At 39.8% G+C, this 27,162-nt stretch overlaps 1 protein-coding gene across 3 annotated transcripts in view; it reads left to right on the top strand.

Moving 5' to 3' along the window:
• The first annotated feature begins 411 nt into the window (after positions 1-411).
• Positions 412-27,162, top strand: part of MAP3K21 (mitogen-activated protein kinase kinase kinase 21) — a 42,570-nt gene continuing 15,819 nt past the window's right edge. For all 3 annotated transcript variants that reach the window (XM_051614223.1, XM_051614222.1, XM_051614221.1), the window contains exons 1-4: positions 412-1,221; positions 20,248-20,428; positions 25,241-25,389; positions 26,126-26,301. In XM_051614223.1, the coding sequence (XP_051470183.1) occupies positions 489-1,221; positions 20,248-20,428; positions 25,241-25,389; positions 26,126-26,301 (1,239 nt within the window). In that variant the 5' untranslated portion in view covers positions 412-488. The remainder of the gene's footprint in view (positions 1,222-20,247; positions 20,429-25,240; positions 25,390-26,125; positions 26,302-27,162) is intronic.

Below are 27,162 nucleotides of genomic sequence, written 5' to 3'. Positions count from 1 at the left end.
CGGGCGGGAGGGGCAGGAGGGCCCCGCCGCTGCCCTCACCCCGCCCTCCCCAACGGGCGGCACCGCACGCGCCGCGCCGCCCCGCCCCCCGCGGCGGCCGGAGCCGGCCCGTCTGCGCGCGTGGGAGGGCGCGCGCGGGCACCCACCTGCCTCCACTCCCGCCCGCCGCCCGCGCCCGGCCCCACGTGACAGCCGGCGGCCAATCCCCAGGGGCGGGGCGGGGCGGGAGGGCGCGCGGCACTGCCACTCCCCTCCCCGCCCTCCCCGCGCGCGCGTGCGCTCTGCCCGCCGGAGCCCGGCGGCGGCGGAGACCGGGCCGGCCCCGCCCCGGCCCGGCCCCGCCCCTGACCCGGCCCCGCCCCTTCCCCCTGCCCGGCGCCCCCGCCCCTCCCCCTCCCGCGGCCCCGCTCGGCGGCAGGTGAGGATGCGGCCGGGCGGTCGCCCCCGCGTCGGCGGCGCTGGCGGCCGCCGGGGCTGAGGTCGCTGCCATGGCTGTGCCGGGCGCCGGGGCGGCGGCCACCGGCGGGGGTCCGTGCCCGCTGTGGACAGCGCTGTACGACTACGAGGCGAGCGGCGAGGATGAGTTGAGCCTGCGGAGGGGGGACGTGGTGGAGGTGCTGTCGCAGGACGCGGCCGTGTCCGGCGACGACGGCTGGTGGGCGGGGAAGATCCGCCACCGGCTCGGCATCTTCCCCGCCAACTACGTGACCCGCCAGCCCCGCGGCGGGGCGGCGGCGGGGGGCGGCGACGGGCAGGGGGACCCCGTGGGGAGCCTGACGGAGATCGACTTCCAGCACCTGGAGCTGCAGGAGATCATCGGCGTAGGGGGCTTCGGGAAGGTGTACCGGGCCACCTGGCGGGGCCGCGAGGTGGCCGTGAAGGCGGCGCGGCAGGACCCGGACGAGGACATCACGGCCACGGCGGAGAGCGTGCGGCAGGAGGCCAAGCTCTTCTCCATGCTGAGGCACCCCAACATCATCGCCCTGCACGGGGTCTGCCTGCGGGAGCCCAACCTCTGCCTCGTCATGGAGTTCGCCCGCGGCGGCTCCCTCAACAGGGCCCTCGCCTCCGCCGCCCCCGGCGCCGGGGCTGCCCGCGGGGGCCGCCGCATCCCCCCGCACATCCTGGTGAACTGGGCGGTGCAGATCGCCCGCGGCATGCTGTACCTGCACGACGAGGCCATCGTCCCCATCCTGCACCGGGATCTCAAGTCGAGCAACAGTGAGTCCCCACCGGGGGGGGTGGGGGGGGGTGGGCGGGAGAGGGGCCTTCGGGCCGAGGCGGCGGCGAGAGGGTCCCCATCCCCCTGCCCTGCCGGGCTGCCTCGCCGCGCAGCCTCCCGCCTCAGGCCGCCCAGCGACGGGCCGTGTGGGCCCGGCGGGTCCCGGCGTGGCGGCGCCGGCCGCTGCCGTGTCCGTGGTGCGGGGGCGGCCCCGCTCGGGTAACAGGCAGCCAGGCCTGGATGGGCACTTGGGCGGCTTGGGCAGCCTCTGGCAGGGGCTCGGGCTGGCGGCACGTTGGCTGCCGTGGCAGTGAGGTGGTCCGGGACTCGCTGTGGAGGACGGGGAGGAGAGGGCTTGCCTGGAAGACACGCCAAGCCCTGTTCTTTTGGACGGGAACTTACTTGAGCAAAGCGGGTTAAAATCCTGGGTGCAACCACAGTCGCAAACCCACGAGACTTCTTGTACTGCGGTGTGTTGTGTAGTCCTGGCTTTTAGAAGTTACAGTAAAGCAAGTGCCTTCTAAAGGGAAGGCTTAATAAGGGTATCGCTTCTGTTTCACTGCCCCGCAATCATGTTTCTGTTTTTCACTGCATGCGTCTAGTATCACTAAAATTCACCTACTTAACGAATGTTGATACAGAAAGATAGTAGCTTAAAACCAGCAGAAACCTATGCACTTGCTAGGTTTGCTTTCAGTCTTTGGCATGGACAAAAGCACCTGAAAAAGTGAGGGAATTGCTTGGTTCATGCTTAATGGATCCTCAGTTGTCGATACAAGAGCAACTAAGCTTTTGGCAGTTGCGCCTTTGGAAGGCTGACTTGCTAGAAGTGTTTATGATTTGCTGTTACAATTGTGTTTTGGATTGGTGACCTGGAAGTGGAAATCTGTATGCTTCCATAAGAAGCCATCTCGACTCTCCTTTTTGTAATGAATGTGCCAAATGTGCAGCACTGTTTCTTTTCTGGTTAGGAGTCCTGAAGTAGTCCAGTAGAAATAAAAAAGGTTCATTCAAGTTTGAAGCACTTGGTTTAAAAGGCCTTTGCAGCATGTCTCGAAGGTCATCATGCATGGGTTGTTAAGACAAGGCTCAATCATGGGACTGTTCCTGAGCATACTTTCACTATTTGTTTGATAAAGAAATTACCTAGTCCAGCTGCGTTTGTGGTTGTTTATAGCAAAAGATGATGAACTCTTGGAATGTACCTTTAGAGTCTGGGCCAACACCTTAATTTCTAGCAAGCTGTCTGTAGGCATCTGTGCCCGCCTAGTTTGCTGCTGTGTTCAGGGTGAGCTCCGATACCTTGAGGACTTAGTGGCTTTCCTTAGCCAAAGTGCCCTGCTGCATGTTGGCCTCCTAAGATGACAGTGGCTGCTAATGGTGGTTGGTGGTTCAGTGCTCTCAGTTAGGTGGTATACAAATATATCAGTTTTGTGCTAGCTTAGTTATTTTCATAAATAAAGGAGTTTTCTTCCTCGGACAACATATTAGAAAAATGACTGCCCTTAGCATGGCATGATAAGGAATGCTCCCTAACTATTTCCCTAGCAAATAGGCAGGAACTAATTTTTTAGCTCAGCGGAAGGGAGCCCCTTCCAGCAGATCTCGAAGGAATATATGTCTGGGGTTGTGGTTGACAGGCAGTAGGCAAAGCAAGCATCTCTAAGGCAAGCGTGTTATTTCTCTGCAAGCAATTTTATGGAGTTGGGATCTAGAGGATAGCATATCTAGTGTGATTTTGCTAATGCCAAATTGACATAACTGGAGAGAAGGTGCCATAACCAGAAGACCACAAGAGCAACAGGGTTGTTGTTGTTTTTTTTTTAACAGGAGTCACCCTCTAGGTTTGTATGCACAAGTTTCCTTGATTTCCTTTTGGGAGGTAGGAAAATATTTTTGTTTCTGCCAAAGCAAGAAACAGGAAAAAAGTTATCTGAATGTTTTCTGTATTGGGAAGAAATCTATCAAATTTGTTGGTGAGGGCTGAACAAGGAAGTAAGGGCTAACTCTCAAGTCTTGTTGGTAGCAGAGTTTCTTCAGTTCTGAAGTTAATCACAAGTAGATTAAAAAAAAAAAAAAGTGTAAAGAACACGTACCTTTAGGTAAGTGTGATAAAATGAATCATAGTAACCATGGGCTCTAACACTGATTTGCAAATTGTGAGCGCTTTATAAAACATTGTGCGGGTGACACGGTAAGAAGTTTCTCTGAACACAGTCTATTTTGAGAATAACTTCCACATAATTAGTTCTTATGTTCTTAGATATACTTTATAGATTAAGGGAGATAATCTATAGGTTAAGGGGATAACCTAAAATTAAGGATTAAGAGCTGGACTTTACCTGTCTAAAATCTCAAGAAGAAATCTGAAAGAAAAATTGAAGTTTTTCAATCCATCATGGATAGTCAAGGAATTCTGAATTATATACTTTCACTGAAAAATTGTGAAAATACTTGTACATTCTTAACTGTATCTCATGCGTACAAACTTTGTCTTCCTTAAGTGTGCCAGCTGATTATGAAAAGGTGAAGTTATACTGACAATTGCAAAAAGGAATTAATCTACAAGACTGGCCACTCAGTTACATGTGCCTTTTTGCACATCTCAGCTGCTTTGCTGGCTCTTTGAAAGGCCAACTTTTTTTTTTTTCTCTGGAGGAATGAAATTGCTTTCTTCTGTGCAAGGACGCTCCATTAGTTACAAGACCTGTGGTTGTTTGAAGGCTTGGTGCAGTGCAGCCTTTCTTGATACTTTTTTAGGATTCTGAAGAAAGCTAGTAGTCTGATAGTGTATAAGCAAGTTTTTTTGCTTTCTAAAGCCTATTGTAGAGAAAGCAGAGGTCTGTGTTTCTGGGATTGATTTCAGAGTGTGCAGCACTTCTGCTTTAAAAAAAATACTTTATCTCTAGTGCAGCAGCTTTGCGTACGTGTAGGAAACATTAAAAAAAGTTCAGAATATCTTTCTTATGGCATAGACCCATCCATGAATACAAAGTAAAGCACAAAGTTGATTCTGTGCAGATTATGTGTGCTAACACCATACTGATAAAGTACTCTATACTCATTTGTTGTAGATAGATACGCGAGTAGCATTTGGTTTGCTATGGCTTTCACCAGCTCCTCTGACATCGCAGGATCCTTTGCAGCCCTCAGCTCTCCAAAGTGTGTTGAGTTTGTATTACTTTTTTGAATCGTCAAGGACAGCTTCAGTTTCAAGGGTTGCTGGTTAAGGCCATGGATGTGACTGCTAATGAGGGCAATACTTTAAATCTGAAAAAATCAAACATAGGAGAGAACATTAAAACTGCAATTGGACAGTCTGCCATAAGGTGATATTCTTCAAACTTGTCTCATGAAAAACAGTCAGAAAATAGAAATCTTTTGGGTTTAAAACCTCAAAAGGAAGTGTGATGTGGTTTGACAGAACTTTTGAATCACTTGCTTTTGATAGGGGAAGCTGTCCTGGAGTTTGAGAAAAGCACAAACAAATTGCCTCAGGTTCTATGCTCTTGCAGGTTATTTGCAGTAGAATTGCTGAAGTTACACTGTTAAAAACCTATACAAGAAGATGGATAGATTTTCAAGAATTCATCAAAGCTGCTTTTCCCTTTAACTTTTCCACCTAGCAATCTTAGGCTAGCTGTTAGGGGAGAAGGTAAATAAACTAGAGTTAAACTTGTTTCCCATCTCCTGAAATTTTATTTACTCTGAAACCACGGGGATGCATAATTTGTCTCTTGGCTCTGTTTTGAAGAGGGAAGACTTGTTCACATCACAGGTAGAGCTGTAAGGATTGCTTTGATGTTACTAAATGTGTGAAAATTCCTTGTTTTCCAATATACAGTTAAAATTTCATGTTTAATTTTCTTGGTATTACAGTTATCTTTGGAATAGATAAATGGCTTTTCAGCAGATTTGATCTTCAACCTTACTTTCTTTGTCTGGACATAAAGCTCCACCATGTCCTCTAATGGCAGTGAAACTTGGAATAATTTCTGTCAGTAGCACTGGGCCAATTACTACTCACCTGTTATATTGTAACAAAACTAAAAATACCCTACTTTCCCCTATGCTATGCACTCCATGTCTCCCTGTCCTCATCATGGTGCTCTCACTTGTGGAACTCTTGCTCTTCTGCTTCCATCCACATGCTCAGTGTCGTCTCTGGGCTAAGCCTGGCTTCCCCTGAGCGCCCATGTCCAGTAGCAGGTGACACCTGCCACCTCCTGTGTCATGCTGCATATGCTGTCGTTGGATTAACACTGCTTGTATTGCCTGGCTAGCTGCTCAGCTCCTACTCGCTGGCCTCTCTGAGGTCTGGAGAGCAATGAACGTTTTTTTCTGGCAGAACTAACTGCAGTTCCTCTTCCGTAAGGCAGCTGGCTTCCACGAAACCGATAGGAACTGTATCTCTGGGAATGTGGTATCGTTTTGACTAGCGTCAGTCAGATAAAGTAATAGGACCAGAAGTTATTTAGCAGTTTAAAAATTTTATGCTGTAGTTTTCCATGCCATGTTCATATAGGAAGTCATGGCACTTAATACTTTGCACTGTTCTTAATTACTTAAATTGTATAAAGCTAGGAGCTGTTCCAGGTACACCAGCTTCCTATCCCATCTCTATGAGTGATGCTAGCTCTGCCTTGTGCTTTGCTGTAAAGATAAAGCTGCTGTACTATCTCATGAGAACCAGTCATCCATCCTGAAGCATCTGGATATGTGCAGCAGGAAGGAGCTCTAGTTTTAATAACCTTGTCTGGTTAGTATTTAAAAAAAACCCCAAAACTACCAGAAACCAGTATCAAACCACTCTCATGCGAACTGTGGTAAGACAACGGAATTTTGTCAATGGTCTCCTAGCATGCCATTGAACTCCAGTAAGTTTTTCTTTTGAATATAGTTATGTCACTTGAAAATACTCTACTTTGTTTCATAAAACATTGCTCCCAGTAATTTGTTTCAGTATTTGATGTGTGCTCAGACTGCGTAGACAGGGATATTTTTTGAGAGACCCTGAAGGCTCGTTGGATTCTGTGAGAGCAGCAAATGCTTAGCACCCTTGAGCTATAGTGTATCTTCTTCCAGTCCGTCACAGGAAATGTTTTATGTTATGCCATATTATATTCACTGGATGTATTTACTTGCTATATGTGATGTATTTTGTGTTCAGAAGAGGATGCTGAAACTCAAGAAAGAAGGATTTTGAGGAACTTATTGCAGTAGTGGAAACAACTAGCGCTAAAATTCCGTAGAGGCTAATTTTCAGTTGAAGGATGTGTTTCAGCTTTTAAAATTAATATCCAGGAACTTAATGATTTTAATACAATACATGTCAAATTAAAATTTATGAACTTTGAAAGTTTGTGCTACTTTGTAGTACAGTACTCATTTTTTCAGTCTGTAAGCTTCCAGAGAAGGAGTAACACCTAGCAGTTATTTTATTTGCAGATGAAGACTTAGCTGCAATAGTTACTTATTTTACTCAATCTACTGTCTTCTGTATTTGGTACTGTTTGATGTTTTTCTATATCTCAAGTCTGGGCATAAACAGGTAGGGAAAAAAGTGCTCATTAATTTAGAGCAAATTCCTTCAAAGATAACAAGGCTCAAGTATATATACCTATAGCCCTTAATGTTGAAAACCAGACTCTAGGCTGAAACACAAGCTAAATATAATAAAATTAATTTTAAACCCATGAACTTCTAATACTCCAATTTGTATCTCATTTTTTAAACAGACTTTCATTTTAGTGTTTCCCCAACTATATACATCTGACAAGTATAGAGTTGTTCCTTATTTAGTGTTGAGACTCTTTACATCCTTAACAAGTAGGATTACTAATTCAATAATAATGTTTCTTTGATCATCTTCTGAGTCTTGCTTGGTTTATCATCTCTTTCTCCTCTCCCTGTCTTTGTTCTCTTTCTCACTGTAAGACGCTAAGTGATCTGGTTTACAGCTGTTTGAAGTTTTTTCTTTTTTCCTGCTCCATGTTGGACTCTATCCTAGAAGGTTTCTGCAAGAGGCTTGTTTGCATCAAGGTTTTTCTGGTGACCCTCTCATGTCCAACATGAAGAGTCAAGTTCTAGTCAGTCATGTTGGCTGGCCATCTTTCTTACAGCAGAGTTTTGTTTTGGGATAGCATTATAAATTGAAGTGTAGGGCTTCGGATTAGTGTATTTGTAATATTTGTATGTTAAAGAAGATTACTTAAGCTGGTGCCCTGAGGATATGGTCACATACCTACCTGTCTCTGAAAATTGCACTCAGTGAGCAGTGCATTTCCAATGGAAAACCAGGCAGCTGAGCACCTCCCGTTAGCTGTTAAAATACCTGCATGATTTTGTTCACTCCTCTAAACAGTGTGAAATAATTTTTAACTGTTGACCACAGCACTTGTGAAATGAGGTTTTGTACTTTAATAAACATAATGCAAAATGGGATTGGTGTTTGCACATAGACAGCCTAGCATTAGGAAAAAAAAGAGATATAACTGAGTTTTCAGTCACAAATTATTTTTCCCTCTGTTGGTATTGCAAGCACAATGCATGCCTTGGGGACCCTCTTACCAAATATTAAAAGCTCCATTAAAAAGTTATGTCCTGCGGCCTCAGAAGAAGAGTAACACATCATTGAACTGTATTTGGATGTCGAATGCGGTTTTGTGGTTTCGTTGACCTTAGAAGAGAATGGCCTTTTGTTTGCAGCCTGTAAGTTTTCTTATCACTGAGTATAAACTTTCTTCTAAACATGCTTCAGTGTTTCAAGTTCTGAAACACAATGGCCTTGTACAATGAACATTTGCAAGGAGTGTTTGTGGCATGGGTGATTTCTGTCCTTGAATTTTTTATTTGATGATCTCTTAAAATCTGAAGCATTGCAGTTTACCCTAGTGACCTTCAGTAATAATCTTTCTGAAAAGTGCAGTTGTTTTTGTTTGGCTGTTTTTTTTTTTAATTTAGAACTTTGGGTTTTGGTTGTTTTTAGAGGCAAAACTATGGTATTGAAGTCAACAGAAATACAGATAACATTTATAGATAAAAATAGCTAAAATATATTAAATACCAAATGACTTGGTTTTCTACAGTAACAACAACTGGTCTTGAATTTACACTCCTGGATTGTCAGTTTAAAACTAATTTCACCATTTTTGCCTTGCTTGACTATGTTATTGAGAGCTTCCCTCAGATCACTATCTGAAAGTAAGTGGATGTTTAAATTCTGAAGCACTTACTGCGTCTTAAAAGTAAACAGTTATATGTGGTAAGATGGAAAAGTTATGTATTTGTATAATGTCACCACAAAAGTATTCTTCCTTCTTGGAGCTTCCTGCCAAGTTTAACCTTTTTTTTTTTTTTTAATGGGGTCATAGCTCCAGTTAAATCAGTCCTAGACATGCCAGTGTTGGCTATATAATCATGCTTTGTTCTCTTCATAGTGACTAAAATCTGTGTTTTGGCAGGTGTGCTATTAACTTGGAGCTGGTAAGCCAGTCCTCCCTCTTGAAAATGCAGGAGTAACTGCTTCATTGCTGTGGTTCATTATGGGACAAATTAACCCTTGGGATTGGTTATATTTTAGTTCTAAATGTTCAGACAGTTTTGTGAGTTTTCTTTTCACTTAGGATTAGATGCCATAGTTCTTCCTGAAACTAATTGTGTTTATTTCCTCAAGTGTTATGTAAAAAGAAAAACAATTTGCTCTTTTTTAACTCATTACTGACTGTTAATGCTAATTAATGAGTCAAAAGGCAGGTTCTCCCTTCCATTTTCTCCTCCCAAGAGAAAGATAGCACTGCCAAGTTTGCAGAGTTCTCATTTCAAAATAAGTGTTTTGCCTTTGCAAAAGTTCTTGGAAATGCATAGTCCTGAGGGGCTTCAGCTACTGATGAAACTGCAAGGATGGAATGTAGGAATCCTTCTACCCCATAGAATATACTACAAAGTTTTATTTATTTTTTTCCTCTCAAGTTTTCTGTTTTTTAAAAAATATCTCAAATTCTTGTAATATTTTTTTTGCTTTGTTTTGAAACAGGTTGTTTGGCAAAAACTGTTTTAAAGCCGTAAGACTCTTTCAGACCTACTGTATAAAAGAAGCTGACAACCTAAGTCAGAATTCTTTATGTAAGCTATTAAAATTCCTCACAGAAATTATATTAAAGAAGTTTCATGTTAACTGATGAGGTTCTAAGGGAACTCAATAACTTAACTTGACTAAGCATCTATAACCAGAGTCTGTTTGGATTCATAGCCAGGAGGCACCTTAAAAGGGACAGAGAAAATTTTTTTGTCTTCAGTTTATTCAACTGGTTCTTTTCAGTACTAAATTTTATCAAAGATTATTTTATAATTGGAAAAAGTAGCAAAGCTGGATTCTATCTTTACGTCTCTGACTAAAACTAGATGTTAAAGGGTTAGATACATTAATTCTGAAATGTTGCTTGACTTCTCAGTACAGCAGGTGATGTGGGGCTTTATTTAGCAGCTGTGTGTGCAAGAAGGCTTCCCCACCCATCTCCAGGTCCAGGTTCTCCTCTCCCACATGTCAGCAGAATCTTCTCATCTCTGCCTGGCACGGTCAGTAGGTCTGGGTTAAGTCAGCTAAGGCATCCAGCTGAAAACTACTCTAAGCTGTTTTATTTGCAGGCTTAATTTTCTTCTGAGCTAGCTGAGTCTTCCAAGACTACCCAGCTGATAGACTCAGTGCAGGGGGAGGGGAGGGGGAAAGCTGTGAGCTGCTGAGGGGCTGTAACTGGAGAGGAGATAACTATTTATTGCCATCAAACTTCTATGATCTTGGCTGTGACATCAGCCAACACCCTTATACTTGAATTCAGTTAGTAAGTCCTCTTACAGTGGAACGTGTTTTCAATTTCATTATGCATGTGTCTACATATTTACATTAAACTTTTCTAAACTGTCTTTAATTTTGAAGTGAATTTTTTTGTGCATTAAATGTTCTATTTTAAACACATCAAATGCACCTTGAAATGGATCACAAAAAAAGCATCAAGGAAGTACATAATTGGTGGATATAGTATGTTACAATCAGGAAAAGTATGCCAACTATGTAAATACTTGTGTCTCTTCAGAAGCCATGTATTCACCTGATTAACTTGAAATTGAATTGCATCAAGTCATGTTCTATTTACTTTAAAAAAGCCACAAAAACAGATAAACCCACCAGACCCCAGCAATACACCAAAACAAATCTGAAGGAAATATTCTTGTTTTCTAAATTAAAACTTGAAAAAGTGATTTGCCTAATGGTAGATAAGTTAATTTGTTAAATCAGAAGGAAGGTGACCTCTGTTAGCTCTTTCCCCTTGATGCCGTTTTTGAGATTATATACCTCAGCTGCATGGGGCTAGTGAATTTGTATGTTGATTGGCATTATTGATTTACTCTGTTTTGAAAGGAGTGGCCCGGTCTTGAATTTGCGCTTGGGATGGTGATTAATTTGTTTTCTGAAAACTTTTGTTGAATGAAACTCTACCCAATGCATTATGTATTATATAAGACTCCTTTTGCTGTTTGAATAGAGTAGATTTAGTTTGTCTTGCATTTTGTTGGGTTTCTTTTTTAGGAATTGGAAGAAGTTCCTTGAAAAAATAAATCACTGTTTCATAACAAAGATGGTGTTCTTTAACAAATGAATACACAGCCACTTTGTTTTTGTAGACTTTGAAACTAGAAGAATATCTCAGGAATGACTGATTCACCACCTAGTTATTACTACTAGTTGTTCTTAGCATTTCTTTGTAAGCCACCTGCATTTGGTCACTGTTTTTATTACATAACTGCCTTTTAAAAATGAGCAACAAGCAAAGAAGGAAGAGCGTAAAACAAAGTAATTGCTCTTTCAAATAAGCAGGGAAGTTCCTGGTAGGTGCTGCATAATTGAATGTTTTGCGTTTTAAAGATAAGTTTCTCCGTTGACTGATTTCAATGTAATGAATTTCTGTTAGTGAGGTAGCTTGTCTTAAATGTATTTGAATAGGAGAACTAAGATTTATATTTGTCTAAATAGAGAACTTAAGAATGCTTCGTGTATGGTCTCCTTTCGATTTTTTGCTTATGAAGTATCTAAATCCTGTGTTTTTCAGCATTTACTGATGATTTACTGTTTAATCGATTATTATTTACACATTAATTATAAATGCTTGTTACCTCTAGTACTTCCTCTTATGACACAATAAAAACTTCTGGTTTGCGTTACAGAACTATCTGAACAACAAGTGAAGTGCAAGTGGTGGGCAGTAAAGTAACACGCAGCATCTGCACCCTGTGCCAAAAACTTGTTAAAACTGCTTCTCTCTCTCAAGTTTCCATTTGCCTAAAGTTCCTTTAATAATGGTTATTAGCAAAGGGAAGCGGAAGCAAAAAATGGTGTGTTGAAGCTGTTGAAATCTCTCATCCCCCTTTCTCTTTCTGGTTTTGCCTTCATTTCCTCCAGACAGGTGACTCCCTGTCATTCTTATGCTTGGGTGGTTTTCTGGTGCCACATGTTCTGCTATGGGATGTGTTTTTCTTATGGGGTTGATGTGTATTTGTCAGTTCCTGCTGTCAAGGACTTTTTATGTCAAGTCTTGTCTTGTTTTGGCTTTCCAATTGGGAACATTTTGTTCAGGATTTTTTTTACATATGTTGGCTCCTGTGAAGTAGGATTTTTATTTTTGTAAGCTAGATGTTTCTAGACAAATATATTGAAGAGCAACCTGTTGCTTTCAATTTAGTATGAAAATGAAGAAATGTTTATATGCCTGCTGTAAAGGGATGTAGGTGATAGAAGAGCACAGTATCTCTGTAATAAAAACTAGAGAAATGCCCCTTGCATATGTAATGAATGTTTAAAGGACAAAATTGCTGATGGTGAGCTCTAAACTTAATCTAGTGAGATAATCAAGATTTGATAGATTGTCATGGTTTGGGCCCAACACAACCACAAAAACAGCCACATGGCCACTCACTCAACTCCCACACACACACTGGGATGAGGACAAAGCTCATGGGTTGAGACAAAAGACAAGGAGGGTTCTTCACTGATTAAGGTCCCGGGCAAAACAGACTCAATTTTGGAAAAAAAATAGTAATTTAACTTCACGCTAATCAAACACACACAGGACACACAACACAAAGAGCAGGGCTTGCATCTGTTACCCCCACCCATCCCTTCTTCCTCGGCCCAAATCATGTTGTTCCCGGTTTCTCTCCCTCCTTCCCCCCAGCGGCACAGGGGGACAGGGGATGGGGTTTAGAGTCACTTCACAGGCTGGTGGTTCCTGCTGCTCCTTCCTCCTCAGGAAGGATTCCTTACAGTCCTTCCCTGCTTCCCCACGGGGTCCCTCCCATGGGAGAGAGTCCTCCATGAACGTCTCCTTCATGAGTCCTTCCCACGAAGTCCGGAGCTGCTCCAGCCTGGGCTTCCCACAGAGTCACGGGCTGCTTTGGGAACAAACTCCCCTGGCACTGGGGTGTTCCAAAGCTGCGCAATCAGAGTCCACAGGCAGCAAATCCTCTGGCCACAAAATCCAAGTCCAGTGGCCAAGTTCACCCCTCCTGGCACCTTCAGGGAATGTTCCACCATGTTCCTCCACGAATGCAGGGAGACAGCTGCCATCTCGCAATGGGTTGCAGGGAAACTTCTGCTTGGGCACCTTCTTCCCCTTCTTCCTCACCAACCACCAGCACCACTCTCTTACCCAGCACAGCTCTTCTCTCCCTCTCCTAGCTCTGCTCTGGTGTTATCTCAGTTCTTTCCTATGTTAATCGCTGAGCCACATCTATTGTCCCTCTAATGGATCTTTGGCTGGGTTTTGGCAGTAAGGGAAGCTTCTCAGCTTCTTACTGGAGCCACTCTTGGGGCCCTTCCCCCTCTACCAAAAAATCCACCAAAGCAGAACACAAATACTGGCTACACACATATCTTGTTATCCCGAGAGCCCATAGGAGAATAGCAGGTTATTTAAGAAGCAGTGCTGTATAGCCAAATGTATCATCATTTATATGTATTGGAGATGTTTTAGTCCGTTAATATTTTCACTGTGATAGTTAATTTGTGGTTTAAATGCTTAATATTATCACTGTAGTACTTAATTTGTGGTTTAAACCCTTAATGTTTTCACCATGATAGTTGATTTGCAGTATGGAAACTGCGCATGGCTTCTAAAAGCAGTGTTGAAATTTTAATTTCTGGTTACAATCAGAACTAAACAACAGCTCCAAATAATGGAGGTGGGTCTCTTAATATTGACAAGGTGGTGTGTTTCATGAACTCAATATGCCACATTTAGTAAGGTGTTTTTTTTCCTGCCTCTTAGTTCCCTAGTGAAGATACAAGGTTGCCCTGCTGGTTTTGTTGCATGTTTATTTAGTGAATTAACAGGAACCAGATTCACTTGCAAACAGTTGGAGAGGGAACTAACTGTGTGCGAGGGGGATGAACAGTAGCAGCATTGTCTGGACAGTCTATATTTACAAGTAGAAGTCTATAGTATAACATCTTTATTTTCTTTTTGTATTTTCAAAGAATGACTTTATCAATGGTGTTATCAAATGTAGTGGTCATGCAGGCAGACTTACCTATGTTCATAATAACTTAAATAGCTATGCTATTAAATAGCTTATGTTTCTGAAAACCATGATAGTCAGCTATTTAACAAACAGTACACAAGGTAGTAAGAAGCAGTTCATGTCAAATAACTAACTTGAGAAAATATGGTTGCGTAATGTTTTGTTTTAGTAGCAACAAAATTGAGAGTATACAGGAGAAGGTATAAGGAGAGTATAAAGAGGATAGAAGGGATAGAAAGGACTTGAGAATTTCAGGATGATATTTTTTAAATTTAAGCATTAGAAGATAATTTGAATTCAGTACATCTGAACTACTAAAAACAATGTTCAATCCTTCAACTTGGCTTCTCTCGGATAACCTTGTTTACTTAATTGGTTTAAATGGCTAATACTGAAAATGGTCAGCTGAAAGTGCTGGAGTGCATTATGAAATTATTTTAGCTGCACAAAGTCTTTGGATTTCAATAAACTTATCGAGTTAAATATTTATTAAATGGGGACTTTGAGATAAATGAGGTTGGAGAAATACAATCTGTAATGTTTAGTAACAAAAAGAAAAGTAGGACTGTAGGAAATAACCTGCATTAGAAGAGTAGCATTGAAGAGCTTAGTGCTATGTGGAGGTTTCCTGGGTATTCTGCCAACTAAAAGGTCTGTCCAGGCTTCCCTCATGCTTGCTTTAAGTACTGTTTCTTAAGCTATGTGAATGTTAAGAAATCAAAAGGAGAGAAGCTGAGGCAAGAATGCGAACCTTTTATTTGAAATCATGCTTTAAACAAAATGCCTACAATTTAAGTGAATACTTTCAGTTCCTCTTAGTCCTGAAGCTGGCACTAAGGCTGTAGTTCTGGCTGTAGTTCTGGACTTGTCTGAATTTGGTGAGCAGGCATGCACACAGGAATCTGATTTGTCTAAATGTGCTCAAACTATCTGTCCATATCCAGGCTCTTACTTAATTTTTTATAAATTATAAAAGCTATTATAAATTTTATATTTTTTCTAGCAAGTGTTACTGCCAGAGGGGAGAGTTTTGAGATGGAGGGAACGGCACAGGAAAAGGAGGGGAGACTTGGGAGCATTTGGGTGGGATTTTACTGGGAGTTCAGCCTCCTTTTGAAGCCTGTGTTCTGTGCCTTTCCTGATTAAGAGCAGCTTGTATGGGAACAGCAGTGGTTCAGCAGAGGGATGTTGGTGGTTCTGTTTTAGTTAGAGGAACATGGACTGGGGAAGTACCTGCTGACTCAGCAGGTCCAGTTCCATTGCAGTCTTGGGCAACTGTGTGGTCGGTTTAGTTTTAAAAAGTGTGCAGACCTGTATACTGTTACACCATTAAATACTTGCACTATGCTGTGAGATTAATAGAAAAAGACTCCAGCTGTAACTATGATAATGCAGAAAGATAGAAGGAAAGATTAATGGCATTGCTATTTTAGGACATTTTTGACAGGAGCATATGTTGGATTTTGTGACTTTTTTGAAGAGTAAACTGTTTTAGACTGTAGAGGAGGGCCAAAAAGGGGGTGGGAAGAAACAGCCACTACCTTGAAGTTTTATTACTTGCTTCCCCCATTTCTAGTTCCAGATCTAGAGTGGAGCTTTATCACAAGTTTGTATGTAAGATGGAACAGCCAGGGCAGCTAGGAGAATATTTTATCAATAAGAAGACCAGTGCTGTAGGTCTGCATCCTGTTTCTAGATATGACTGACTTCTGTTATAACTTTTCCCAACCTTTGTTTAGCCTAGCAGAAAGGACAATCTCTTCTGATTTTATCTAAGACATTACAGGATACAAACTGTTCTACTTCAGTTTTCTACATCTGCTCCAGTTCAAGTTCCTTTTGCTGAAGACGTGCAGTTCTAGTCATCCAGTAATTCATGAGATCTTATGCTTAGTACAGTTCTATTGATACTTCCCCTTTTCTACTAAAAAAAGCCTTTTTAAATTCAATTAAATTAAAAAGTAATAATAATAATAAAACCATTTTAGAAAGGCATGAGCTACTTGTGTAGCTGCCATTTTGGTTTTCTTTCTGTTGGCCAGAATAGCCAGCCTTTTCTTCTTTCACCTCTGCTTTATACCTATAGATTTTGTCATTGGTCCCTTCTAGCTTTCCTGGTATGGTAATCCGGTCTTCCTCAGAGTAGAGAGTATCTTCTGACTTTGCTGTCGGTTCTTGAAATGCACCTTGTACTTTTCATTGATCACGCATCAACATGTGAAGAAACACACTTCATAATTAAAAACTACTTTTGATTCCTCTTTATCCTGAAAACTTCATACAACCTATATTCTGATTTTTCTTTATACAACTGCTGTGTGAAATTCTTTGATTAATCCTTATTCTATATGTACAATTGAACTTCCTTAAAAGTACTGACATCTGCTCAGATCTTCTACCTTATCCAGTTCTAGGAAACCATCTGTCATGACAAAATGAGATTAGTGTGACATGAGCTATTTGTCATGTAACCCTGCCATAATTTTTCTGCTTTTTCTATGCCTCAATGTCATTAATTACTGTCCTTATTTAGTCTTTTTAAATCTTTTATAACATGACATCTAAGTTAATTGAATGTCTGTAGCTGAGTGAATATAGTAGAGTTGTTTTTAGTATGGATGCTTCCTTTTATTCTGCTATAGAGTGCCATAACTTTACAGATTCATAAAAATGTTTGATAGTAGATTTACACTTTTTAACGTTAGCTCTGCTCTGAGTGGGGCGGTTAACATCCTGGGGTCTGTTCCAATCTAAATTATTTTATAATTCTGTGAGCTGCTTCTTTCAGTGATCTAGGAAGACTAATACTTGGATTTCCAAGTGCTTAGTTACATGAGACAGCTTAAGAGTGTAAGGGCTTTTAATCTGTATGGTTAAACTGCAGTATCTTTGTTACAGATGCTCTTATAATCCTCATATATGCTTGCTGCACTGTCAGTAGTGTGTTTAATTTTTAGGACATACTCAGTATCATATTCACCAATTTCAATACTGCTTATGATATGGCATTTGTTTTGGTTTTTTTTCTCTCTGATTTCAGGAATTTTTTTTAATTTTTTTTTTTTACTTTTTTCTTCAACCTATTGATTTATATTTAATTGAATTATTGAAAATAACATGCAATAACATATCTTTGTTCCTCGGCTGTAAATGGTTCTGGGCATGTGCTGTCTTTCATATTCTAGCAGTCCCTTGTATATGGCACCCTAACCCCTGCTGCTCTGATGTTAAGAAATTTACTTTTCCTTTGATCTCACTGCAGAAAGGTAGAGTCACAAAGGGAGGCTCAAAATTGAGTTGAAAATGGTGTAACTGTTAGGAAAATATGCGGCCTTGAAATATTTAGTCAAATGTTTGTTTCTGACCCGTAGCACATGCAGTGTTTGAATAACAGTCCAAGATGATGTTTTATGTTAGTTTGCACAAAGTAGTCTTCTCACATCCAACTTAATCTCCTCTTAGATTTTGAATCATTCAGAAGTAGTTACAGCTTCTGCTTTTGCTTATGTGAAAATAAATGAGTTGGACGTAAGATTTTCCTGCACCTCTGCATTCCTAGTCAAGATTTTGTGTTAGGTTTTAATGTATTTTCAAATGGGCTTTATACTTTTAAATACTTTAATATGTGTTTGCCAGAAGGAAAGCAATAATGCAACTGTGAACTCTACTCTTTGTGGAAAATAGAAAGTCTGAAAACTGTCAAAATTAAACCAGAAAGTGCTAACTTGGGTCTTAGCCATTTAATATTACAAGCCTATTGGAATCTGAAAAGACAGTTTAAGGGATTTGAGAAAGAAACAAGAGGGGATGAGTGAAGAGGGTAGGTACGAGATTGTAAATGTGACTTCTCACAGGTTTGCAGCCAGGAAGGGTCGGGAAGCTGTGGAAGTGGCAGAAGGATGCTACAGTAAAGGTTGCTAGGCTACTGTGAGGCAAGCACTTATGGAGCACTACTCAGCTATGCCGAGCATTTTTACTACCCAGCTGCTAAGTAATCTGTGTATTGTATTGCTATTTTCCTGGCTACTGGCCGGAAAGGGAAGTTTGAACTGCTAAGAAACCTTGTCTGTTTGTAGAATGAAACTTGGCCACATGCCAGTTATTACCTTTTGCAAGACTGACTGTTTTTGGTTTCGGTCACATTGACTGACAAGGAATGTCAGGAATTCTGCTGAACATGTTTGAAATGGAATAGCAAACAATAGGTCTTTGATTCAAGTATAAAAGTATAAAAACTTTTGCATGAATTTAACTTGTTCTGATGGTACTGGCTCGTTTGTCTTTACCGTTTTGGCCTTCAATTCCTCTAGTCTGTGTTAAGAAGCTTACTGAAAATGGAATGTAGATTCTCTTTTTTTTCGTCTGGATTTGATGTAATTTTAAAAATATTTGTAAGAGTGTAATCTGTACCACTAAAAATAATTTTTTGCAATTGCAAAGTCATCAGTCTTTCCTCTGTAAGGGAAGGTAATTCTTCATCTGCTTTTTAAATGCATTCACTGTACTGTGTTTTGCTGTACATATAGCTGGAAAACACGTACATTTATGATTCTTCTTATTTGTAATTTAACCTTTCATCTTTGTCCCACGAGATAATTTTAACAGAAAGGTAAAGCTGACAGTTACTGCCATAGTGAGTGACAGAGGAACTAAATATGGACTTAAATTTGTGGTGTGTTAATAATGATTTCTTTGCACCTGTTGTGTTTTCCTTGTGAGCTCTAACACAATAACAGACTTCTCTTTTAACACTATTTTTTGAAGGTGTATTACAACTCTGCCTGTAGTGTTGTTTTAAGGACAAGTCAGATGCTGAATAGACTCTGTGGAATTCACAGGGGAAAAAAGAAAAAAAAAAAAAAAGGGAGAGACTCTTTAACATCCAGGAAGGTGCAGTGGATATATTGTAACATGGATTGATCCAAGTCTAGTGTCCTGTTACGGATTGTGGACTCCCAAGCCAAACTAGCTCCCCTGGTGTAGTCACCCACCTGGTACTGATCTGGGGCCCAGGGATATCTTGAACTTAAACACACTATTTTAATGTAAATGCTTTTTATATTGTTGTCTTCTGTGAATTTGTGTAGGTGCTTTTTAAATCTATGTAAAGTAATAGTATTCACATACTATGCCAAGAATTCCAAAGTTCACTGACTTGTGTGTTGTGTGAACATGACTGCCACGTGTTTGATTCTTATCTGCTAATTTTGCTTGATGATGTCCATTTCTTGTGTTGAGAAACCACGAACAATTGTTGCCTATAGCTTTCTTCATTCCGTAGATGGTGTTAGAGATTCTGTTCACAGCTGTTTCTTTTCCTGAGGGAAGACTGTTTCTGTTAACCATTCCTGGTGAGAATGCACCTTGAATGCTCTGTTCAGTTTTGGGGCCCTCACTGCAAGAAGGACATTGAGGTGCTGGAGTGAGTCCAAAGAAGGGCAGTGAAGCTGGTGAAGAGTCTAGAGCACAAGCCTTATGAGGAGCAGCTGAGGGAACTGGGGTGGTTTAGTCTACAGAAAAGGAAGGTGAGGGGAGACCTTATTGTTCTCTACAACTACCTGGAAGGAGGCTGTAACCAGGTGAATTTCAGTCTCTGCTCCCAAGTAACGAGTGATAGGACAGGAAGAAGTGGGCTTAAGTTGTACTAGGGGAAGTTTAGATTTAATATTGGCGTTGAATGAAAGGGCTATCAGGCACTGGAACAGGTTGCCCAGGTGAGTGGTGGAGTCACCATCGCCAGAGGTATTGAAAAGATGTGTAGAAGTGGTGCTTAGGGACATGGTTTAGTGGTGGACTTGGCATTGCTGGGTTAACAGTTGGACTTGATGATCTTAAAGGTATTTTCTAACCAGAATCATTCCGTAATTCTCTTCCTTGTAGCTGTGAACATGCCGTTTTGAGCATGCTAGTTGTGTCCTTTTCTCTGCTCCTCTCAGTTCTGTTAGATTCTTCTTGAGAAGTGTAGGAACCAGGATTGAGTGCAGTATTAAGAATAGAACTTAACCAGTGATGTATTGTGTCCTTGGTTTTATAATTCTTTTATAAAAATTCTTAACTTTTGTTTTACTACTACTGCTATTTATATTCAGAATCTTATTCCAAAGTGAATACCTTTTTCACAGGCTGCCATCATCTGTGGGATGTTGGGGTTCTGGGCTTTCTTAAACTTACGTGCCTTACATTTATTTGCAGTGGATTTCTTGTGTTAGTTTAGTATCTACTGACACAGTTGCATAAAGAACTCATTACATTGTGGTTATTTCTTGCTTTTATAGTTTAGAATAGCTAAAGGTATCAAAAACCTTTTTCATGTTCATAAAAATTTCTGTAATATTTTCACATTTAAAGTATACATGTATCTGTGCAGCACAAGTTGCACATGCAGTTCGTAAGAGGCATGGAAATTTTATTTTATTCTCATTACATTAATTTACAAACTCAATCTTTTGCAGTTCTGTTGCTAGAGAAGATGGAACATGATGACATTTGTAATAAAACTCTGAAGATTACAGACTTTGGTCTGGCTAGAGAGTGGCACAGAACAACCAAAATGAGTGCAGCAGGGACTTATGCGTGGATGGCTCCAGAAGTGATCAAGTCCTCCATGTTTTCTAAAGGAAGTGATATTTGGAGGTAAGAAGCTTGTCTGCTGAAGACTGTGTTCAGTAGAACCATGCTGAGGTTTTTGAATGAATTTTTGTTTTGGTGGGGTATTTTTGTGGTTTCCTGGTCTCAGCTTACGGCAAGTATAGCTGTCTATAGTCTAAGAAACATACTCATTTGTCAGCATCTACATCTACTTCATTTGATCTGCCTTTAGTTATACATGACTTAGACTCAGCTATATGCTCTTGATACATTAACATATGAGTGATCTTATATTCGTATGTTTACTTAATATCAGATGTCTGAAAAGTCTTATTTTGGAAAAACAAATGGGACCAGCCAGTTATTACTTTGTATGTCTGATAAATAAAAATAAGCTGGAAACCAGAACTTTGCCAAATGTTAACTTAAATTAGTGCTGCTTTTTAGAAATCTAGAATGTTATTATGTTTAAAAGTGAATATCTAAGCTTTCATATTTAGAGAGATTTTGCTTTCACTAGCTGGATTGAGGAGAGTGTGTTCAGCATGACATGGTTTTAACTTGCTCTCTGATTTTTAAGTTGGGGAACTCCCTATATATGTGAATTTATTGTTAAAGACATTAATGTGAATCAAATAATGTGGCTCTCAATACTGCTGCTATTTTTGAGTGGTGTAGTGTGGGATGCATGTATTGTAGAAAGGTAATTTAAGCTTTAGTTTTAATTTAGTTCTGTTTCTGAAAAGCAGTGTTTGCACAGTAGACTCTAAAAGCTTCTGCGCCTCACCCTGCGAAGTCTAAGAAAGTTTCCTTCTTTTTGAAATGTTTTCTCTTTGAAGGATCCAAGGTAGCTATTTGGGGAAGGAGGGGAGGACTTTAGTCTGTTCTCTCATGCTTTCTTATGCACGTTCTGAGTTGTATAATTCTTGAATAGGGTCCTAATTTGCTTAGATGCCTGATTTTCTACAGCATGAAGTAATACTTTTGGTATTCTTAGAATGATTCTGTATTTGCATTACTGTTTTGTGACACCCATTTGTCTTGTATCTGGAACTGATTTTTCAGCATTTTGCTTGCATCAGTCTGAGTTGATGCCCAGTTGAGAAACATCTTTGGCTTCATTCTTTTTTTTTCATTCTTTCTTCCTTTTTTTTTTTTTTTTTTTTCTTTTGCTGGGTGGAGTTTTGGTGTAGGAGTTTCCCTAATCAGCTGTATTCCATGCTTAATTACAGGTCCTGTCCAGTCTTGTTGCTGTGATTTTAGGTATCTGAGGGGGTATGCTTTGGTGCAATTATTTTATATTCTGCTGCAACATTAGTTTACATTTTTGGAACCTACAATATTTCTCTTCTTCGCCTTCTCTCCTGCACGCCTCTCTTGTAAAAATGTAAGTATTTAGCTCAATGATGGACATCTAACAGGAGAGGTTTTTAAGTAGAAAGGCTGTGTTGTACAGTATAGTTTAGACCTTGGCATCTAAAGATTTTCTGCTTACTGCACCTTGATCTATTCTGTTGCTTATCTTTATTCTTTCTTTAAAGAAAAAGCAAATAAAGAATACCTTGGTTCTGAGAGTGCTTTTTGTTTTTAAAAGCAGACAGGTTACAAGTTTAAGTATGGGTTTCTGTAAGATAAGAACACAGTATGTGTCAGGAAAGTTCTAAACTTCATTTTAACATACTGAGTGCTGAGTTTCCAACAGAAGTCTGCAGACCTCTTACTGGGGGGGGAGGGGAAGAAAAGGAAAAAAAAAAAAAGCAACAAAAAAAATCCCAAAACTGTTGAGGTTGCTCAAGTATACAGTGTATTCACACCTGCAGCTAGTATTCCAGAGTCAACCAGTGCTCAGAAGTGTTGTGGGAGTGTTTTCATGCAGAGCCTACCAGGTTGCATATTCTCAGATGTCATCCTAGATAGCAGAACTGGTGCTTTCCAGACCCTGCTTTGGTGTATCCTTTTACTTCTCAAACTAGAGTTACAATTAATGCATTTATTATTCTTTGGCATATGCTTCCAAATTCACAAACTAGAGTTGCACTCTTTCAGCTTTAACCTTCTGTCGATCATCACACATTTCTTAGTGGTATGTCAGTCTTGGTTTTGTGTATGGAGCCTGAAATTGCCCACAGATTTCCAGGTGCTGGTGGTGTGCTTCAGCAATGGCCCTTACAGCACTCGATTGTACAAGCTCTTGGCAAAGTTAGGAAGCTCTTACTGTACAGCTGAATTAGCAGCTGCTTTTGCCTGGCACATTAATATAATTTTTAAGTGATTCATGTAGCGAAGCTTAGTAACCTCTGCTTTAGAAAATGGATTGTAGAGTAAAATAAACTTTGAGAACTTTAATTACCTTCACTTTGATCAGCTTTTAAAATATGTAAAAACTGCAAGTTATTGCTGTAATGAGATTGTAAGGCTTAAATCACATTTGACAGCAGGAGAAGAATTTCTTATAATGAAAATACTTAAAAAGACATCTTTTTGAGAGTGTATTAGTTTTAGTGGTTTAAAAATCTATGATTCAAGCATATTATGGCTGTATTTTTTCCTAAAGATGTAAAAGCCAGATGGCTTTTGCTCTTTTTCAAAAAGCTGTGTCTTAGAAGCTCTGACTCTATATGTAGGACAACTGTATGTGGGCTGATTAAATTTAATACATAAAGTAGCTACTTCTGTAGTTGAGAACTAATAAGTAGTTGTTGTCCTAGATAATGATAGATTAGTACCTCCCAAAAACTCCAGTGTGGCAGAATTAAATGTTTTTAGGGTTCCTCCCCAGTTTTTCCCCCAGCACTGACTCTTGGTACTTGATATTAAGACCACTTTCATTAAGGGAGATGCTTTCATGCAATTACTGTCTTAGTCTGATTAAAATTTTACAACCACCACCTTGGCACTTTTTAGAACAACTTAAATTATTTGAATTGTGAATATAACTAAAGCTAATAGCGTGACACAACTTTTTATGAAATATTATTTCTTTGGTCAATTTTATTGTTCTACTAAAGAGATCATGCTAAATTACATACAGAAGAGTCTCAAGGGAATTCCTTTAATTAAGAACAGTCTACATTTACTGAGATAGCCTGACATTATTTCTACATTTTCTCTAAGCACGCAGATGAGATTTAGTTCAGTACAATTCCTCTATCATGCATAAAACGTGTATGTACTGCAGGTATGTGTTGTACTTATAATTGTCGTAAGTATCACTGCTTTAAAAGAAAATTGTAATTGATTCTCTTACCCTTCTTTGAGTATCTAAGTGCAGAGATTAGACTGGAAAAAAAAGGGAGCAAATTATTAAGAAGCCCAAGACTTTTCTTTTTTTAATTGTTTTCTATTTTTTAGGAATAAACCGTATTCCTCAACACTACAACTTAGTTTTCGAAGATGTTGTGATAGGCAAAATTTCTTAGATAAACAGAACATAGACAAACAAAACATGGCTGATATTTATACTGATATTGCATAGGTTGCTACTTTATTAAAGTGGTGTTGCAAGGTCTTGTAAAATGTTGCATGACTTTTTCTCATCAAGGAGAGTGTGATAGAAATCTATACTCATGTGTGTTCCTTCTCCGTGTCCCATTTGCTGTAGTTGAGGTGGTTTTTCTAGTGATACGGCGTACATAGTAAGGGAGGAGATACACAGCCCTTATCTCTCCAGTGCTGTATTCATTTCTCCTCGTGTAGGAGAGTTCAGTCCAGTCCTGCAAAATTTGCAGGTAGTTTCTTCACGCATCTGGAGAGAAAGGGCAAGAGCAATACTTTGTATTCTGTTTATTTCCCCCTTGTCTGCTCAGTTTACCTTTCAAAAGCAGCAATAGGTTGTCCTTTGTATCCTTGTTCTACAAAAAAAAATGGAAGAGAAAGGAAAACAGAAAACCAAAACCAACCTCAGTGATAAAGTCCACTTTAGGCTTATGTTCTGAAAGGAGTAATTTCTGCTTCCACAAAAATGACTGAAAATGTTCATTTAAGTGGTAGTGGGAGCTCTAGAGCAACAGCAGCCAATGTACTGTCTCAGCCCTTTTTAGGGGTTTGAATCATTTGAGCAAGCCAAGTCTTGGGCATACAGACCCAAAGAAGGTTAAAGCACACACAGCTCTTCTTTTAGAGTGGAGAGCATAGCAGAAATTCTTACAGTTAATGTTGCTGCAAGAGGAATTCCTATGATTCTTGATTTTCTGTACCTGACGCTGAGAAAAGATCTTTTCATGCCTCCACCTTTCACTGGAGACAGTGTTGTTATATTTGGGGGTTTTTTGCTAGTATGGAAAAATTAGTTCTGTGTGTAATCATTTCTCAATCTTGTTGCATCTTCTGTGAGAAGTGAAAGTTTAACAGGCCTTTATATAACACACAAGGAATTAGCAATGCAAACTTAGAAAACTGAGGCTTTGCTGGGTTTTTTTATTACTATTCTGTGAAAAACAAATAACATGTACATCTCAGTAAATTTTTGTGAAATGTTTGGAAAGAGGAATGGCCTGAATGCTTTCTGAGGTTTTTGTTTATTTGTTTTTTGGTGGAGAGAAGGTTGCCTGTTTTCCTGTCGTTCAAACTTCTGATTAAAAGTGAGATTTATATGATATTAGCATTCCTGTGAAAGCGATTTCAGGCTACATTTTGAATAGAAGTGTAAGCCAGTCTTAGAGTCACATCCAATTTGGTTAATCACTATTAGTGGAAAGGTGCAAGAAGACTAAAGTAGAGCTGACTCTTAAAAACATTCACCTTTGGCTTGGGAAATCCTTGTGAATTTTAGTGCATGGTTGGACAGATACGTGTTGTTCTTGCATAACTGATGTGTCAGTATTCAGAAGATAACTGTTAAAAAATTACCTTTTGTAGTTATGGAGTGTTGCTGTGGGAACTGCTTACAGGAGAAGTTCCTTACCGTGGCATTGATGGCCTTGCTGTGGCTTATGGAGTTGCTGTCAATAAGCTTACTTTGCCCATTCCATCCACCTGTCCTGAACCATTTGCAAAACTAATGAAAGGTATCTATGTTGTTTCTTCCTGTGTATTTAAATAGTTACGTTTTGGGGGTATTTATCCTTGTCTATAATAGTCATGGAGTTGCAAAATAAACACCTAATTTGATAATGTGCTGTGTAGAAAGTACTGTGCTTTTACACAGCAGCCTGGTGTTAACAGAGACTGAGGGAAGTCATGCAATATTACAGTGTACTGCGTAAGTTCTTCAATAGTGTCACAATACTTTTTTTTTTCTCTCTGTTTTTACTGATTTCTTTTTACACTCAAATGGCATTAATTTTTATAAACTACAGGATTTACCACAGATCAATACAAGATAAAATCCCAAAGGGAAGAGCTGCAAATGCTGCTTTTTCCTCATTGTTTCTTCCTGAATGTCAGGAATGTTTCAAAAATACATTTAAGAGAAACACACATTGCATGCTAATGACTATTTCATTGTGTTTAATGAATTTTTTTACCTTTTGTATGTATCACTTCTTTGCAGTACTGCTAGTTTTACCATTTTGGATCCTAAAGATAGAGATTAATAAAAACAGGCTATTAATACAAAAACAGTTCTGTGAGTACAGATAGGTAGGTGTCACTTCTGTAAATGGAAAAGGAACCAGGGAAGCATTGCAGATAAAGGAAACACATTAGAACCTGAAGTACAGTAGCAAGTAACTTGAAATTCATGCACTTCTTCAAAAAGTTCTATGTATTGTTAAAAACTGATGGGATTTTGGTAAATTCTAGAATGCTGGGAGCAGGACCCTCATATCCGACCATCGTTTGCCTTAATTCTTGAACAGCTTACTGCCATTGAAGGGGCAGTTATGACTGAAATGCCTCAAGAGTCCTTCCATTCCATGCAAGATGACTGGAAATTGGAAATTCAGCAGATATTCAATGAATTGAGGACCAAGGAAAAAGTAAGTTATTTTTTTTCTTGTTGCTTAGCCCTGAAGGAAGGGTATGTGTGTATGTGCATTCATGTGATACAGAAGTTTTTAACTTTTTAATTATAGCTTACCAATATAATATTAGAAAAACTCAGTTTAGTAATGGAGATACTCATGAAAGGATAAACTACTTGGAAGAGAGGATTTACTTCCTCATTAAAGCAGTATTCATTTAAATTCCCTATTCTTGTTGATACTGTTCTTAAATTTCGTTAATGTGTTAGTGGACAGGATTTTAAGATAACTTTGTAACTGTCTTGCGGAAAATTTACCTTAGACAAAAGGTCTGAATGCTGGTTTTCTCAAATAACAGACAGTGTTGGTTGTTTATATTTCTTCCTCAACAAAAATATAAACAGTTCTGCATGCTGAAACTATAGTTAGAGGTATTTCAGTTGACCTGAAAAGTTAAGTTTGACAGGAAGAGTAAATTGTTGTAGTAACTGAGAGTTATTTGAATGGCTCATTTAAGAAATACAGTCAGTTGAAAGAGAAGTATATCCACACCTGTCTCCCCAAAGAAAATAGGTTATAGCTCTCTAAATGCATGCTCTTTTTAAAATGTGTTACTTTTGTCTGGATATTTGAATGCATCAATTAACAAACAAAGCAGAATTTATTTACCCCTTAGCTAATCTTTATAGCCACTGCAAATTTTCAGCTGCTGCTGAACATTCTCCTCAGCTGTGTGAATGAAAAGCTTTTCATCCTGTTACATGACTGTATCATGTAGCTTCTTTTCCAAAACTGGAATAGTAATTTTAACTCTCTTCTTCCTGAACAGACTGATAATATCGATCTCTTTCAGTGTTGCAGTTTTGGAAGTTTTTT

Source organism: Apus apus, chromosome 3, assembly GCF_020740795.1.
Source record: "Apus apus isolate bApuApu2 chromosome 3, bApuApu2.pri.cur, whole genome shotgun sequence".
Lineage (NCBI taxonomy): Eukaryota > Metazoa > Chordata > Aves > Apodiformes > Apodidae > Apus > Apus apus.
The sequence above is the reverse complement of the archived record's forward strand: the minus strand, read 5'-3'. Positions and strand labels throughout refer to the sequence as shown.